General features: G+C 41.9%; 3 protein-coding genes across 6 annotated transcripts in view; 1 reads left to right on the top strand and 2 right to left on the bottom strand.

Moving 5' to 3' along the window:
* Positions 1–4,094, top strand: part of RBKS (ribokinase) — a 110,404-nt gene extending 106,310 nt beyond the window's left edge. For 2 of the 3 annotated variants that reach the window (XM_032172587.2, XM_032172584.2), the window contains one exon: positions 3,878–4,094. In XM_032172587.2, the coding sequence (XP_032028478.1) occupies positions 3,878–4,051 (174 nt within the window). In that variant the 3' untranslated portion in view covers positions 4,052–4,094. The remainder of the gene's footprint in view (positions 1–3,877) is intronic. The other variant, XR_004251314.2, reaches the window with a different exon arrangement.
* BABAM2 (BRISC and BRCA1 A complex member 2) overlaps positions 1–13,919 on the bottom strand; it is a 576,872-nt gene extending 562,953 nt beyond the window's left edge. For both annotated transcript variants that reach the window (XM_032172579.2, XM_032172582.2), the window contains exons 1-2: positions 13,873–13,919; positions 12,977–12,995 (exon numbers count right to left, since the gene is read on the bottom strand). The gene's annotated coding sequence lies outside the window, so the exon portion shown is untranslated. The remainder of the gene's footprint in view (positions 1–12,976; positions 12,996–13,872) is intronic.
* On the bottom strand, positions 5,889–13,966 carry MRPL33 (mitochondrial ribosomal protein L33). The gene is made up of 4 exons (XM_032172588.2): positions 13,873–13,966; positions 12,977–12,995; positions 11,137–11,243; positions 5,889–6,192 (listed from the first exon to the last, which is right to left on the bottom strand). Exons 1-4 carry the CDS (start codon positions 13,892–13,894, stop codon positions 6,143–6,145), a joined length of 198 nt encoding a protein of 65 aa, XP_032028479.1. The 5' UTR covers positions 13,895–13,966; the 3' UTR covers positions 5,889–6,142.
* Positions 13,967–16,416: the final 2,450 nt, after the last annotated feature.

Below are 16,416 nucleotides of genomic sequence, written 5' to 3'. Positions count from 1 at the left end.
CATAATAACCCTCCAGTCAGCTCATAGTTCTTCAGGTTTCAGGCCTTTCTCATGTCGGCTGCTGTGCTGTAAACTGAGAGTGGGAAGGAACCATGTCTGTCTCTTTCTTCATTGCATCCTTCAGGAAAGACCAGTAAACGTTGCAAAGCAGCTAGCATAGGGCATAACACATTTTAGGCACTCAGACAATATTCATAGGGGCAATGAAAGTTGCATGCACACCTGCATTACTATCACCCCTTGGCAAGTTTAATATTGATGGCTTTGTGTAAACAAGGGGAAATGTCATTCTCCTTAAAGCCACTCATAGTGTCATGAGCTCACGCTGGTCCTTCCTCCTCCTGTGTCTTTATTCTTTGAGGTCTGCCTTCTCTTTATAAATCTGGCTCATTCTATAAGGACACCCTTCCGGCAGGGGCGGGGATGGGGAGGCGCTTTCTTCAAATCCCTTCTTAAAATCTGACAGTACTTATAAATTCTGCAATACTATTTAGCATTTAATCCACAATGGATTTTAGTCCTTTTCTAGCACCCATCACTCTGCTGGGCACATAGCCCATTAAATACATCAACTGTGACTGAAACAATCTTGCATGCCAAGGTTCTTTAAAAAGCCTGAGGTGTAGCCTCAAGATTTGTTATGAAAGCCCTTAGGTCTAAGGAACAGCAAGCTGGGAAGAGGTAGAAAATGACCCTGAGAGCTGTTGAATACAAGAATGGTTTTTCTTTTTTTTTTTTTTTTTGAGACGGAGTCTCGCTCTGTCGCCCAGGCTGGAGTGCAGTGGCACTATCTCGGCTCACTGCAAGCTCTGCCTCCCGGGTTCACGCCATTCTCCTGCCTCAGCCTCCCGAGTAGCTGGGACTACAGGTGCCTGCCACCTCGCCCAGCTAATTTTTTGTATTTTTAGTAGAGACAGGGTTTCACCATGTTAGCCAGGATGGTCTCAATCTCCTGACCTCGTGATCCGCCCACTTCGGCCTCCCAAAGTGCTGGGATTACAGGCGTGAGCCACCGCGCCCGGCCTAAGAATGGTTTTTCTATTTTTTTTTTTTATTATACTTCAAGTTTTAGGGTACATGTGCACAACATGCAGGTTAGTTACGTATGTATACATGTGCCATGTTGGTGTGCTGCACCCATCAACTCGTCATTTAACGTTAGGTATATCTCCTAATGCTATCCCTCCGCCCTCCCTCCACGCCACAACAGGCCCTGGTGTGTGATGTTCCCCTTCCTGTGTCCATGTGTTCTCATTGTTCAATTCCCACCTATGAGTGAGAACATGCGGTGTTTGGTTTTTTGTCCTTGCGATAGTTTGCTGAGAATGATGGTTTCCAGCTTCATCCATGTCCCTACAAAGGACATGAACTCATCATTTTTTATGGCTGCATAGTATTCCATGGTGTAGAGCCTGCATTGCCAAGTCAATCCTAAGCCAAAAGAACAAAGCTAGAGGCATCATGCTACCTGACTTCAAACTATACTACAAGGCTATAGTAACCAAAACAGCATGGTACTGGTACCAAAACAGAGATATAGACCAATGGAACAGAACAGAGCCCTCAGAAATAATGCCGCATATCTACAACCATCTGACCTTTGACAAACCTGACAAAAACAAGAAATGGGGAAAGGATTCCCTATTTAATAAATGGTGCTGGGAAAACTGGCTAGCCATATGTAGAAAGCTGAAACTGGATCCCTTCCTTACATCTTATACAAAAATTAATTCAAGATGGATTAAAGACTTAAATGTTAGACCTAAAACCATAAAAACCCTAGAAGAAAACCTAGGCAATACCATTCGGGACATAGGCATGGGCAAGGACTTCATGTCTAAAACACCAAAAGCAATGGCAACAAAAGCCAAAATTGACAAATGGGATCTAATTAAACTAAAGAGCTTCTGCACAGCAAAAGAAACTACCATCAGAGTGAACAGGCAACCTACAGAATGGGAGAAAATTTTTGCAATCTACTCATCTGACAAAGGGCTAATATCCAGAATCTACAATGAACTCAAATCTACAAGAAGAATGGTTTTTCAAGTGAGACTGTGTAGTCACATTTAAATTGTCCTGGACACAATTGTTAGACAAACACAAGCAGGTATTGCTCTGTCCAAAGGCACAGGTCCACAGACTTTCTCAGGATGTTTTCTGTTTCCATGGCCTTCACCAGCTTGGATCTTAGGAGCTTCAGAGAAAATGGAAAGAAACTTGATGTGTCCCTGTATTTGGTTTAGAAATAATATCAAATGGCTCTCAGCTCTTTCTGTGTGCATTTTTCAGTTGGCCTAGAAGAAATGGCTAATTCTAGGGCTAGGGCAGGGACTATACAAGATGACCCTGGAGCATCCTGGGGGATTTTGTTTGTTTTGTTTTTGTAGAGGCAAGGTTTTGCCATGTTGCCAAGTCTGGTCTCAAACTCCTGGGCTCCAGCCATCTGCCCACCTCAGCCTCCCAAAGTGCTGGGATTACAGGTGTGAGCCACCACGCCCGGCCCCCTGGGGCATCTTGTAATGCCAGAAAGTACTCAAAACCAAAAGGATGGGCGTATGTCAAAAGGACACAGGAGCCAACTGGAAAAGCTCCCAATGGCCAAAACTGGAACAATTTGAACAACAAAATAATATAGCATTGAATTATAGCCCAAAGAATAAAACAAATAACCATGAGTTCATACTGATATAAATGACTGAATAAATAAATGGAAGAGACCAATCTCCCATACAGAAGAATTCCAAATAATTTATGTAGAAACTTCACCCTTAAGGAGATAGAGCATAGAAACTCCACCCTTAAGGAGATAGAGCATAACTTCAGGGAATAATTCCCCAACCCTTAAGAGTGGAATACGTGTAATGACTTGCTTTCCAACATGAAAAAAAATTAAAATTAAAAAAACAAAGAGTGCAACATGAAAAAAGGGAGCAAAGTAACTTTACAGTGAAGAAACTTGGTAAAGACTACCTTAGCCAGGTGATCAAGGTTAACACCATCAGTAAGAAGTCATGTTGATCATATGTACCCTTAATATGATGTGATGAAAATGACATTTCACCTCTGTGGTCTTCCAAAAACCATAACCACAGCCTGTGAGAAAAACGGACATAACCCAATTAAGGTATGTGCTACAAAATACGTGAAAAGTTCTCCTCAAAACTATCAAAATCATCAACGACAGCCAGGTGCAGTGGCTCACACCTGTAATCCCACCATTTGGGAGGCTGAGGGAGGAGGATTGCTTGAGGCCAGCCGTTCAAGACCAGGCTGGTCAACATAGTGAGACCCTTTTTTTTTTTTTAATTAAAATTTTTAAAAATTAGCCAGGTGTTGCACATGCCTGTAGTCCCGGCTACTTCAGAGGCTGAAGCAGGCGGATTGCTTGTGCCCAGCCAGGAGTTCATTCAGGAGTTGAGCCCAGGCTGCAGTGAGCTATGATTGTGCCACTGCACTTCAGCCTGGGCAACAGAGCGAGACCATGTCTCTTTAAAAAAAAGAAAAAAAAAATCATCAAAAACAAAGAATGTCTAAGAAACTATCACAGCCTACAGGAGTCTATGGAAATATGACAATTAAGTATAATATGGTATGTTGGATGGGATCCTGGAACAGAAAAAGGACATTAAGCAAAACTAGTAACCTCTGAAAAAAGTATGAAGTTCAGTTAATATTATTTCTTTAATGGTGATAAATGTACCACAATAAGATGTTAACAGAACTGGGTATGAATACATGGAAACTCTGTATTATCCTTGTACCTTTTCTGTACATCTAAAACTAAAATTAAGTTTACTTAAATATTTTTAAAATATGTAGTTTGGGCAACAGATTGACTACATGCTTATCTTCAAGACTGTGCTTTTAATTACAGGGTGCTGGTGACAGCTTTGTGGGAGCTCTGGCCTTCTACCTGGCTTACTATCCAAATTTGTCCTTGGAAGACATGCTCAAGAGATCCAATTTCATTGCAGCAGTCAGTGTCCAGGCTGCAGGAACACAGTCATCTTACCCTTACAAAAAAGACCTTCCGCTTACTTTGTTTTGATTGCTATTAGTCCCAAAATAAACATACCTGGGAATAAAATGTACTTGGGGTGGCTGCTCCTGGCTAATGCTTATTAGAAAATGTCCTCTTCCCCTTTCTTTGCAAATATTAGTTCTTTTACGAAGTCATCCTCAAGCTTCAATTTATTTATAACGATGATTCTTTTGCTTTCCATGCATTTGCACAAACCAACCAGAATTAAAGATTCCACAACCAAGATCTGTACAAACATAAAGACAAGTAACCTCAATTGTCAACAGATGGTTAATGCCCCATGTGCACCATATGGCAGGGGTTGTGGACACACTGTCTAGAGCCAGAGCAGACTCAAATAAGAGAAGGGGCACTTTCTAAGAGGGGCAGCTGATACTCAACTTCAGCTTAGTGTTGTCAACGCCTCCGGTTTTGTAAGGGAAGGCAGAAGTTTGTATTTATTGAAACCCTGCAGTGTTTATGTATCAGCAACTAATTTTTTTTTAAATGTGAACACCACAGGGGCGTGGTGGCTCACACCTGTAATCCCACCACTTTGGGAAGCGAGGCGGAAGAATTGCTTGAGCCCAACATGGCAAAACCTCATCTCTACTAAAAATACAAAAAATTAGCCAGGCATGGTGGCTACTCAGGAGCCTGAGGTGGGAGGATAACATGAGCCTGGGAGTTCAAGGCTGCAGTGAGCCATGATCACGCCACTACACTCCAGCCTGGGCGACAAGGCAGACCCTATATCAAAAAAAAAAAAGAAGTAACTACCACCTATGGGCCACATTCAACCCGTGGGCTGAATAAATAAGACATTTGTTAAACCAGGTTTTTTTTTTTTTTAAAGCAATTCATGCATGTCACAGACCCTTTACATCAGCTTAGCTAGGATCAGGTGAAAGATTTTTCTTGTTAACTCAACACTATGTACAGTTTCAGCCTAAAAAGAGCCAAGATCTCACCTATTATTGCTTTGAACCAGTGCTTTATCAAAAGATGCCATAAAATAGCTGATTGACCATGAGGCCACAAGCCCTAAGACTCATCAACTCTCTGCCTCTAATTCCACTGCCAGAGAGCTGCTCTTACATTTCCCTCAGAGCCAGGTTTGGGCCATGGAGAAGGAACTTCTTATTTTGTAGTCAGGGTGGGCACTGTATCATTCTCCCACACAAATGCTTTAAATGGGGTAGGATGTGAACCAACAGATCTTAAAATGAGCAGATCCTTTTCAACCAGGAACTTGACAAAGGAGAAAACTGGACAATTTTCAAAACTTGTGGGAAACAACAGCCTGAGTGAGAAAGTATATGGCTCTGGGCAGGACAGAGGTCCGTATCTGAACATTAGGGATTGCTCCCAGAATTCCATGCTATTCAGCTGTGTGGTACCACCATGCCCCAGAAGTCTTAGCAGTGGCTTTACTGAAATACACTATACCTTCTTTTATTGTAAAAGGAAAGAAAAATCTAGGGAATAAAGGAATCCAAAGCTAACCCAGAAAATCCTGGATACTGCTTTGGTGATCTGGGTTTGAAAATATAGGACTGTGGCATTTTTCCTAATTATATAAGCACAAATCAGAAATAGAAGTTCTGATTTGTGTTACAAGGCTCCTCTTTTTGTCATTCCTGGTCCCCCTTGCCATCTCTGTTATTACATGGGAGTTTCTTCAAGATCACTCTGGAATGTTACTCTGCCTTTTCTCTGAGTACAGAGGGAGCAGGCTGGAAACTCTTACATAAGTGTTGTTATGGAAACATTTATTACATGAAACAATGGTTATTTTTTAGTAATGTGGTTGATTTTTAAAACCTCAAATAGTGGAGAAAAACATCACTAAGACACAATAGCATAGGCTATTTTAATATTTTTTATTAAGGGCTATAAAAATACCCAGAAAGATAAATAAATGTGATGCAATGATATCTGTCCTAATATGAAGAACTTTCTTTCACTGCATTGTTTTCCTTCACAATGGCCTTCAAATCACAGGAGGCAGTGATTCCATGCCATTTCCTCTTCTTTTATTACACGCTACAGGATTTCTGAATCAGTATCCCCGCCCTCAGTCTTCTCTTTATAAATCAGTCATTTTCAATCCACCATTTAAAGGGAGCGTATTTTTTTCTTTTCCATGAAGAGGACTCTTTGTTTCACTATGGAGGGAGAAAAAAAGAATTGTAGCAGAAAATTATTATAAAGTATCATCACCATTTTTATAAAAAATACATATCAGACCATAAGCCCTCACCTTTCTTTTACTATTCCTTGATATGAGGATGGAGCTGATTTGCAAACTCAGTTCCTCCATCCCAGGAGCCAGGGCAGACTGGAGAAAATGGCTATAGGGCCACTAGCTAATCAGCAGCATCCTTGGTATGCCACAAGTCATATTTCAACCAATGAAGAAATATTCACATTAAGAAAGAAAACTCGGGACAAAAATGGAACAATGTTTTCACTCAATTAATTTCCACTCTTGTAGGAGGTAAGCAAGGACAGACTGGGAGCTGGACTCCAGAAAGAGAGCAGCAAGAACCAAGTGGACCACGCTGTCTGGAAGAGTAATAGACACTAAACCTCTACTTCCCAGAGATGGGTTAATACACCCAAATACGGAGTTTTTAGTTTGGTACTATAATTAATATCATAACCAAAATCTCATTATTGTAAATATTAGAGTACAGTTCTCTGAAACAAAGTGCTACCGGCCTGGATGAAACACTGAAGGCTAGCTGGGCGCTGTGGCTCACACCTGTAATCCCAGCACTTTGGGAGACCGAGGTGGGCACATCACCTGAGGCTGGGAGTTCAAGACCAGCCGGGCTAACATGGAGAAACCCCATCTCTACTAGAAATACAAAATTAGCCGGGCATGGTGGTGCATGCCTGTAATCCCAGCTACTTGGGAAGCTGGGACAGGGGAATCACTTGAACCCGGGAGGCAGAGGTTGCAGTGAGCCGAGATCGCGCCATTGCACTCCAGCCTAGGCAACAAGAGTGAAACTCCATCTCAGAAAAAAAAAAAAAGATTGAAGACTAGATGCTGAGCAGTAAGGCTTTCATAGTTCTATAATGCCTTATGGCACTCCATTAACTTCCATCTCTCTCTCTCTCTCTCTCTCTCTCTCTCTCTCACTCACTCACACACACACACACACACACACACACACACACGCCCCGACCTATTTCCTCTTTGCTAAAACAAAAACAAAAAAACACCAGAAATGGAATAATCACCCAAGGAAGATCCAGGAACTTAAACAACTATAACCTAACAATTCCTCACTTGTCCCTATTATACAGACATTTTAGCTTTTTTCTTCTACAGTCAATATGGATACTCTGTATATGAGATTCCCAAGCTATCTACGATTAAGAATGAGCTTATCTAAGTAAGTCCATTCTCACCTCCACTCCTACCTTAATTCTGGTTTAGTAGGGCTAGGGTTGGACTCAAGTCTACATTTTTTAAAACTCCTCAATTGATGGGCAGTTGAATTTAAGAACCATTAACCTGTCAACAGAATTTTATCTATGATATTAATACACTGTACATAAGGGATCTTTTTAACGTACTTCAAATCATGTGAAATACAAGTAGGATTGATCCTCCTAAAACTCCAAAGAGGACTACAATGCATTAATGCATTACAAGATGGTAGTAAAGAACCAAAACAGTTTCTCATCAATGTTACTACAAGAAATATTTCCCCCATGGTTTTCTACAGGGAACTAAAAACTTGGTTTAAAAAAAGGCGGGGGGTAGGGGGGTTCTCACTGAAAAGCACTCTGGAGACTAAGTGACCCTGACTAGGAGTAACTGATTAAGGTTAGTAGAGCAAGGCTATATTGAGTAGAATTCCTTGACTCATTCACTGCACCTATTCCTTTAACTCAAAGAATAAATATTTAAGTCCACAGAACTGTGCTAGGCAATGTAGAGTTTACAAAAGTGTAAGACTCCCTGATTTAATACATCAGTACATCATGAGGTGCCCACACAAATGGCCAGTAAACCCCAGAGGAACCTCAAGGTCAGAAAGGGACAAGAATGGTGACAGGCCTCATGGAAAGTGTCAAGTTTGGTCCCTGAAGACAGATCAGCATTTGGATTAAATGAACCAGGAATGGGCATCTGGTTTAGTAGAGGGATTGGTGGTAGGAGTCTCAGTGGGGATCCATGGCCTCACCACAGGGATAGGTCTTGATTTAAAAAAAAAAAAAAAAAGTTTTAGATTAATTTGGCTCCATGTAAGAGACAGAACAAGGACTTGGCCAGGAATGGTGGCTCATGCCCATAATCCCAGCACTTGGGAGACTGAGGTAGGAGGATCACTCGAGGCCAGGAGTTCCAGACCAGCCTGGGCAACATAGAAGACACTGTCGGTACAAAAAAAAACCCCCCCCAAAAAAACTTTTTAAATTAGAAGGGCTAAGCACAATGGCTCCGGCCTGTAATCCCAACAGTTTGGGCAGCCAAGGTGGGCAGACTGCTTGAGCTCAGGAGTTCAAGACCAGTCTGGACAACATAGTGAGACCCCATCTCTATTTAAAAAATTAAATAAATAAACAAATAAATAAAAGAACAGGGACTTGAGTGAGAAAGGCTGGGTTCCAACTCTGGCTCCACCATTTATCAGCTATGAATCCCTGGGAAAATTTCTCAAAATACTCTATCCTGCTTTCTTCCCTGTGGGAGAGAGAACTATCTCCCTCACAAGGTTGTTGCTAGACACATAGTGCGTAGTCAACACTGTGAGTTGAAATGACACACTGCTACCCACAATTGTAAACATGAATTAATTTTCTGTCAAAATATTTGCTGCTTAATTCATAGAAGAATGAATCTGTCAAGTTCTCTCCCTACATCTAACCAAAATCGATTCTGCTTCAATTACAGTCTATATTGTCTTGTTTAGTCATCCAAGGAATTAAAACTGACAAGTTTTCATTCTCTTTATGATAAACCTTCAATATATTTAAGGAAGTTTAATAAGCTTATGCCTCAGCCTTTAATCCTTCCTCTTCGGAAATTAGCATCTAGTTTTATACCTGGAAAAGGAATTCAAAAGGATAGGCATATGCAGCTGCTTCTTGCCACAGACTATATTATGAAATGCTCAAATAATTGGGAATTTTTTCACGTTTCCTTACCTATTTCCTTCATAAAGCAGACCAACAATCATCGTCCTCAAACTTAACAATTTACTCATCACAGTAAAACATGCTGGGAGACCTGCCAAGCTATTTGGTACCCTGGGCAATGGGGGCAGGCCCCGAGGCAAACAACTTCATCACGAACACGTGCAGGGCATTCAGCAGGTGGGCAGAAAGCCAGGCAGTCGGCTATCCCAGAACATTCTCTTCTTCAGAAAAGACAAAGTTGTGCTGTCAAAGCTAAGGCCATTCCTTATGAGAAAAGTTCTAAGCGTCTGTTTGAAATTTATATGTGAATCTTTTCTCCCACTTTGAACTATGATCAGAACTGTTTATGGCTGTATCCTTTCCCAATCTCAAAACTTAAAATCAAACTGACAATTATTAAGTTCCTAATACCTCCATACTAAGGATGAAAAGCCTAATACGTTTTTTCATACTTAAAATATCACAGAATGTTATTCAGTTGTCCCTTTGACTTTTCACCAGCTGACACAAAGAAATCAGAGGGAGAAAAACATACCAATCCAATTCTAAACCTTATCAATCCAACAGCAAACCTCTTCATTTTTCCACCATATGAGGAATCATCCTGAAATTCAGACTCCTTATCATCAGGTACAAACCTAGAATTCCCTTTTGACTCTGATAATGAATAAACAGAAATTTGAACACCATAAAAACAGCAAGGAATTTTATTTCTGTTAAAGGATGGAACACAAGAAACTTTAAGCTGACAACTGTGCTTCTTGGAGCCTTTAAAAAATGTCTGCTCATGTTATTATAGCCATTACCTTGTTAAGAAGCAATGGCCGGGCGCGGTGGCTCATGCCTGTAATCCCAGCACTTTGGGAGGCTGAGACAGGTGGATCACCTGAGGTCAGGAGTTCAAGACCAGCCTGGCTAACATGGTGAAACCCTATCTCTACTAAAAATATAAAAGTTAGCCGGGTGTGGTGGCACACACCTGTAGTTCCAGCTACTTGGGAGGCTGAAGCAGGAGAATCACTTGAACCCAGGAGGTGGAGGTTGCAGTGAGCCGAGATTGTACCACTGCACTCCAGCTTGGGCGACAGAGTGAGACTCCGGCTCAAAAACAAACAAACAAACAAACAAAAATTAATTATAAAGAGCACAAAAATGAACAGCCAGAGCTCTAAAATTAAAAAACGCATTTGCTATTTTTACATAAATCTGCACATAAAATCCAGAAACAGGATAGGTGCCCACCAACAGCAATCAGGTGCTGACTCTATTTTTGTTTGTGAGCAGATAATATGGCCTTGGGAACACTTGTCTCTTCTAGATAAATACTTCCATCTAATGAGACCATTTAAAGTTACCATATAGTACAGCATTTTAGTGGATGGCACAAAATGGAAAAATTAAATTTCCTACCCCCACTGCACTAATATATAGAAACCATATTCCTTTAACTTCTATCAGGACCCAGAAACTAGCCACTGTCGAACAGATGATGCCAGGACACCACACCATCCCCTTCTCAAGACACTTGTCTGTTTCCAGAACACTACCACCTATTCTCTTTACATAGCTGGTTTCTCACCTTCAGGTCTCGGTTAACTATCTCCTCCTGGAGAGACCTTCCCTGATTTAGCCATCTAATGTGACTTTCCCTACTACTCCCCAACTTCATCCTACACATCAGCATCCTGATTGTTTCTCTCATAGCACTTATAATTTGTCATTTTTTCTCCCCCTCTCAGACTAGACTAAGTGCCAAGAGTACAAGGACTTGTCTTGTGTCCTGGTGTATCCCAGCACCTGGGATGTTAAATAGCATCATAATAATCATTCAATACCTATTTACTAAATGAATGCTAGTGTCAGAGGCTAAAAAAAACTTCCAGAGATGTTCAGATGTTCAGCCTACAAAGGGGGCAACAGGCCTTGGAAGCATTAACCTCCCCAGATCTTACCAACTGGATCATAATGCAAAAGAGTCAGTTTTTCCCGCAGTCGGTTTCTCTTGGTGTTGAAGCAGAAACCTGTCCCAGCTTGGCTCACCATTCTCACCAGAATGTTTCTAAGATTAAAAAGTATGCTGTTATGTACAAGCTGATGAAATAAACTAAAATCAGTCATGGGGGGGGATGGCACATTTTGAGAACTCTGTAGGGTATTAGTTGTGAGATATCACTTGGCCCTAAGAAGGTTCAGTTGTAAGACAGCCTAAGTTTTCCATGAAATAGTTTCAATGGTTCAAATCTCTAGAATTTGCTCCACTACACAGAGTTACCTCGCAATGACCTAACCAAAACAATAAGAACAATCAAGCCACATTGCGGGACTAGCCTCAGACATCCACCCTTCACGAGGAGCAGAAGTCAGGAAGGGGAAAATATCAAAGTACTGGTAACCACAGCTGGCTAGTGAGGAAAATTGTAAAGATCGCTGTCTCAGAACAGCCCTCTCTTCCAGGGCATAAATGATTATATTCAGGAAGGGACAAAATAAAGAGACTAAAGCTTTTAGGTTGCTAGTGTGCAAAACCTTGTGGCCCTTCATATTTATTTAAGTTCCAGTCATCCAAAGCAGAAAGTCCATGTTTGCCTCACCAGATCTTTTAACACCTGTACTGTTTGTTATTTTTTCATGTGTCTTGTCTCCCCATGTAGACCATGTTATTTCTCATCCAATTCCAAAACAACCTGGAAGCATCTAAGACTATATTACCCATCACTGCATTGCTTTCAACATTCAGCACAGTGCCTCATAAGAGGCATACAGTATTTGTTTGTAATTAAGATAGACAATAATTATTCATTCAACACAGATCCAACAAATATTAAGCACTTACTCTGTGGAAGGCACTCTGGGAAATACAAAGCTCTATAAGTCTATGTCTATGTCCTCTAGGAGCTAACAGTACTGTATGGAAGGTGAGTTGGTACATGAAGTCAATCAGGCAAGACATATATGAAATGTGTCACAAGGGTAGAAAGAACGAGAGTCGGAATGTACCTCTACAGAAACCAAAGGTAAGGGATTCCTATAGATCCTGGGGGCAGGGAATTCTGACATAAATAACTGGACTGTGGGGAAAGCTACGTGAATCACTGAAAAGATACTGGGAGGGAAAGTGCTAACATACATGTTTTTCATTAACTTTAATCCAAAAGACTAGCTTTAAGGATTTTCAATGTCTTGAGTTGCAAGGAAAAGCTGCTTTAGAACTTCCCTATTTTTACCACAAAATCTTCAGTTATTGTCTACAACATTTATTTTGAAATACAAGTTTGGTAGTTCTAGTCTCTCTGGTACAGCATGGAATCTTTAATCTTGACTATTTTTGAAATGCTTATACCATGAATGCAAAGGATTACAAAACTCATTAAAACAGACTCTATGATTTAATCAAAGCAGAGTTTGTTCTTCTGGATTCCTGTAGTGAGCTCCAGACAAATGGCCCCTGGTCCTCGATTTGAGGAAATGGAAATATGGTGGTAGTCCAAATACAGCACAGCCCAATGGTTTGTTTAGAAACAGACAGTGAGCTCACAAATCCTGGGACTAGAAAAGCAGCAAAGGTTCCTTTAAGTATTTCAATGCTCACAGAAGTAGCTCAGTTCAGCAGGAGGGAAAATATTTTTTGAAAGAGTTCATAGATAAAAAATAATCAACTAAGTAATCCACAAACCAACTCTTAGGAAATCAAGGCCCAATGCTTAATTTCACATAAGGATGTATTGGGAGCAGCTAGACTAACAAATCTAACATAAACAAGTGACGTTTAAAAAAGGAAAAATCTTTACTTACTTTGACTTGCTCTTGGCAACTTTTTTGTAGACAGGAAGGATTGGAAAAAAAAATAAAAATATAAATGTATTCTCTTTCTTATGCAAAGTTCATATAAATATCAGTAATAACCAAAAATATTTAACTTATGAAATATGCCATGAGGTGTCACTCAAGTAACTATTCCCTATCTATTAGGGGTCCCCTTAGGATTTTATAGAAGGAAGGTTAAAAGATCCAATCAGACCAACAGAATTCTAGATTTAATATTTTGCGTAATTTCATGACTGTTGGACCGGCTACCTTTTAAATCTTTCTAAAGTAACACCTGCTCCATTTTTTCCCTCTTCTAAAGTGCAAGTATTCGCGCTGCAGCAAGCTTCTTGTTTGACAAGTTTAACCTTTGCAAATTGCAACAACCATCACATGTGGTGAAAACCATATACTAAATCTAACTGGGAAGTCAGCCAGGGGTAAAGAAGAGCACTGACTCGGGAGCCCAAGGACTTCTTTCACTGCCCTGCCGCGTTACTCAGGCAATTCATTGCCCCTCTCGGGAGCAGTTTCCTTATTTTTAGAGTTCGAAATGGGTGGGCTACAAATTCTGAGGTCCTTCGGACATCTAGAGAGTCTCCTAACACGGGCTGGAGAAAAACGCCCCACAGCCAGACTCAACAGTCCGTGAGGACGGCAATTGAATCCAGACACCGCAGACCCCTTCTCAGGCACCCACAGGTCCGCACAGGGAGGCGCGCCGCGGGGCATGCCGGACGCTGTGGTCCTGAGGCCTGGAAAAGTCCGCAGCTGCAGCTTCCCGTCCTGTTCGCACATCCCTCCCCGCATCATTCCGGGGCCCTGCCTGTCACGGCCCCCTAACCCTCGCCGTAACCCCTACCGGCACCTCCAGCCCCACTTACAGAAGACCGCGGAGAGGAACATGGTGACCACACCTGAGCAGTCTCCGTCACCGGCCAAAAGGCCCCCAACAAACAACAACTGCTTCCGGGGCACGGGCCGGTTCCGGAAGAGGACGTCCGGCAGTCTCCCGAGGCCACGCCCCCCGCCTGGAACCTGCCCCCAGTCGTCTGGCTAGTTCCTCGGTTCCTCAGAGCGAGTGTGTTTTGCTTTTGTCGTGGTGGAGGTTGGAATCCTCATCATTCTGGAAAGGGATTTACAGCACAGGGTTCGCGCCCCGGCCCTGACTCCTATTTCTGGGTCAAGTGCTTTCAGCGTTAGGTGCTTTCCATATTTGTTTCACGAAATAATCGCAGCCACCGGCATTAGACCCACAAGAACAACTGTGTATTGTACCTCGGCCGCTCCAGCCTATCAGCCCCTCGCATATTTTCTTAAAATGTTGCCTCCCTCGACCCAACTCCCTCTCCACCTGGTTAAGCCTTACTCTCACTACTCAGTCCCTTCGGCATTAAGAACCCCACTTTTCCTTAATTATCCCAATCTCTAGGAGGGCAGGACCCTTTGCATCTCAAACTTCTGTATCCAAACACCTAGCACAGTTCCTGACACAGAGGCCGAATAACAGATTGAGAGCATTCACATCACGTGCCTAATATCACAGAACTACCAGGTGGCAGAGTAAGAATTTAAACCTAGATTTTATCTGACTCCAAAGACTCATGCGTTTCCCAGTAGACATTGGGACCTACCAGTTTGCAATCATTAATTTTTCATGGCTCTGTAAGGAACCCGGGCTCCTCTAACACCAAGGACCTCGTCAGTAACCTCATTTCACAACTAATAATCAGGACTTTTGAATTTTTTTCCTAATCTGTGATTTGTATCTACATATTAAGTCTTACAGATGTGAAATAAGATTTAATCGCATGGCTCACGCCTGTAATCCCAGCCCTTTGGGAGGCTGAGGCAGGCAGATCACTTGAGGTCAGGAGTTTGAGACCAGCCTGGCCAACGTCGCGGAATCCTGTCTCTACTAAAAAGATAAAAATTAGCTGAACCCGGGAGGCGGAGGTTGCAGTGAGCCGAGATAGTGCCACTGCACTCCAGGCTGGGCGACAAAGCGAGACTCCGTCTAAAAAAAAAAAAAAAAAAAAAGGTAATAAAACTGTTTTAAAGAAAATTCGGCTCTCTGTGCTATCACAAAGAAGATGAGGAGGAAAAAAATCAGCTTTCCATACAATACAATTCAATTTTTTAAATTAAGACCGTCCTTCTCCTTAGTACCTATAATACTTTTTTTTCCTTCTAATCATTCTTGATATTTACCTTCCCATAACCTGACTCCAGCTACTGAGTACCTTCCAGGTTCCGAAATCCTTCCTTACCTTGCATTGGCAAAAAAGAGCTTCAGATGTTCAAGAGGATAAGATTTCTTATATGAGAAATTCCTTTAGAGGATTTATAAGAAAAGAACACAAGACTGGAAGCCAAGGAACATGATTTCTAGTCCTTGTTCTGTCCCTTAGGAAGTCACTTTAACTTTAGCCCAGCCAAATAGCAGTTCTTGAACTCCATGCCCCTGCCCCCAACTCTATTCTCCTTACTGTTCTTTATGTTTTTCTACAGCACTTACTGCCATTTAGTATTACTTGTGTACTTGTTGATTTCCCTATTGTCTTTGGCTACCAGAATGCTGGGCAACAGCGAAACCCTGTCTCTAAAAAAATTTTTTTAATTAAAAAAAAGAACTTCAGCTTATTCCCGCACTGCTGTATCCCTGGTTCCTACAACAATGCCTGCTACATCTATTAAATATCTATTGAATGAATGAATCTGAGGTGAGAGGCACCATACAAATGTTGTCATTAATATTTATGTTTAAATGGCAAAAAAAAAAACTAACTTCAAGTATTGTCAATAATTTCAGGATCCAGGAGAATGTATAAGCTTGCTTTTGAAAAGAGCCAGGTGCAGTGGGTCACTCCTGTAATCTCAGTATTTTGGGAGGCCGAGGAGGGTAGATCACCTGAGGTCAGGAATTTGAGACCAGCCTGGCCAACATGGTGAAACCCCATCTCTACTAAAAAATAACACAATTGGCTGGGTGCGGTGGCTCATGCCTGTAATCCCAGCACTTTGGGAGGCCAAGGCGGGTGAATCACGAGGTCAGGAGATGGAGACCATCCTGGCTAACATGGTGAAACCCAATCTCTACTAAAAACACACACACACACACACACAAAAAATTAGCCGGGCATGGTGGCAGGTGCCTGTAGTCCCAGCTACTCGGGAGGCTGAGGCAGGAGAATGGCGTGAACCCGGGAGGCGGAGCTTCCAGTGAGCCAAGAACGCGCCACTGCACTCCAGCCTGGGCGACTAAGCAAGACTCCATCTCAAAAAATAAAAAATAAAAATAAATAAATTAGCCAGATGTGGGCGCCTGTAATTCCACCTACTCAGGACACAGAGGCAGGAGAATTGCTTGAACCTGGGAGGCAGAGGTTGCATTGAGCCAAGGTAGCAGCACTGCACCCCAGCCTGGG

Source organism: Hylobates moloch, unplaced genomic scaffold (assembly GCF_009828535.3).
Source record: "Hylobates moloch isolate HMO894 unplaced genomic scaffold, HMol_V3 SCAFFOLD_13, whole genome shotgun sequence".
NCBI lineage: Eukaryota > Metazoa > Chordata > Mammalia > Primates > Hylobatidae > Hylobates > Hylobates moloch.
The sequence above is the reverse complement of the archived record's forward strand: the minus strand, read 5'-3'. Positions and strand labels throughout refer to the sequence as shown.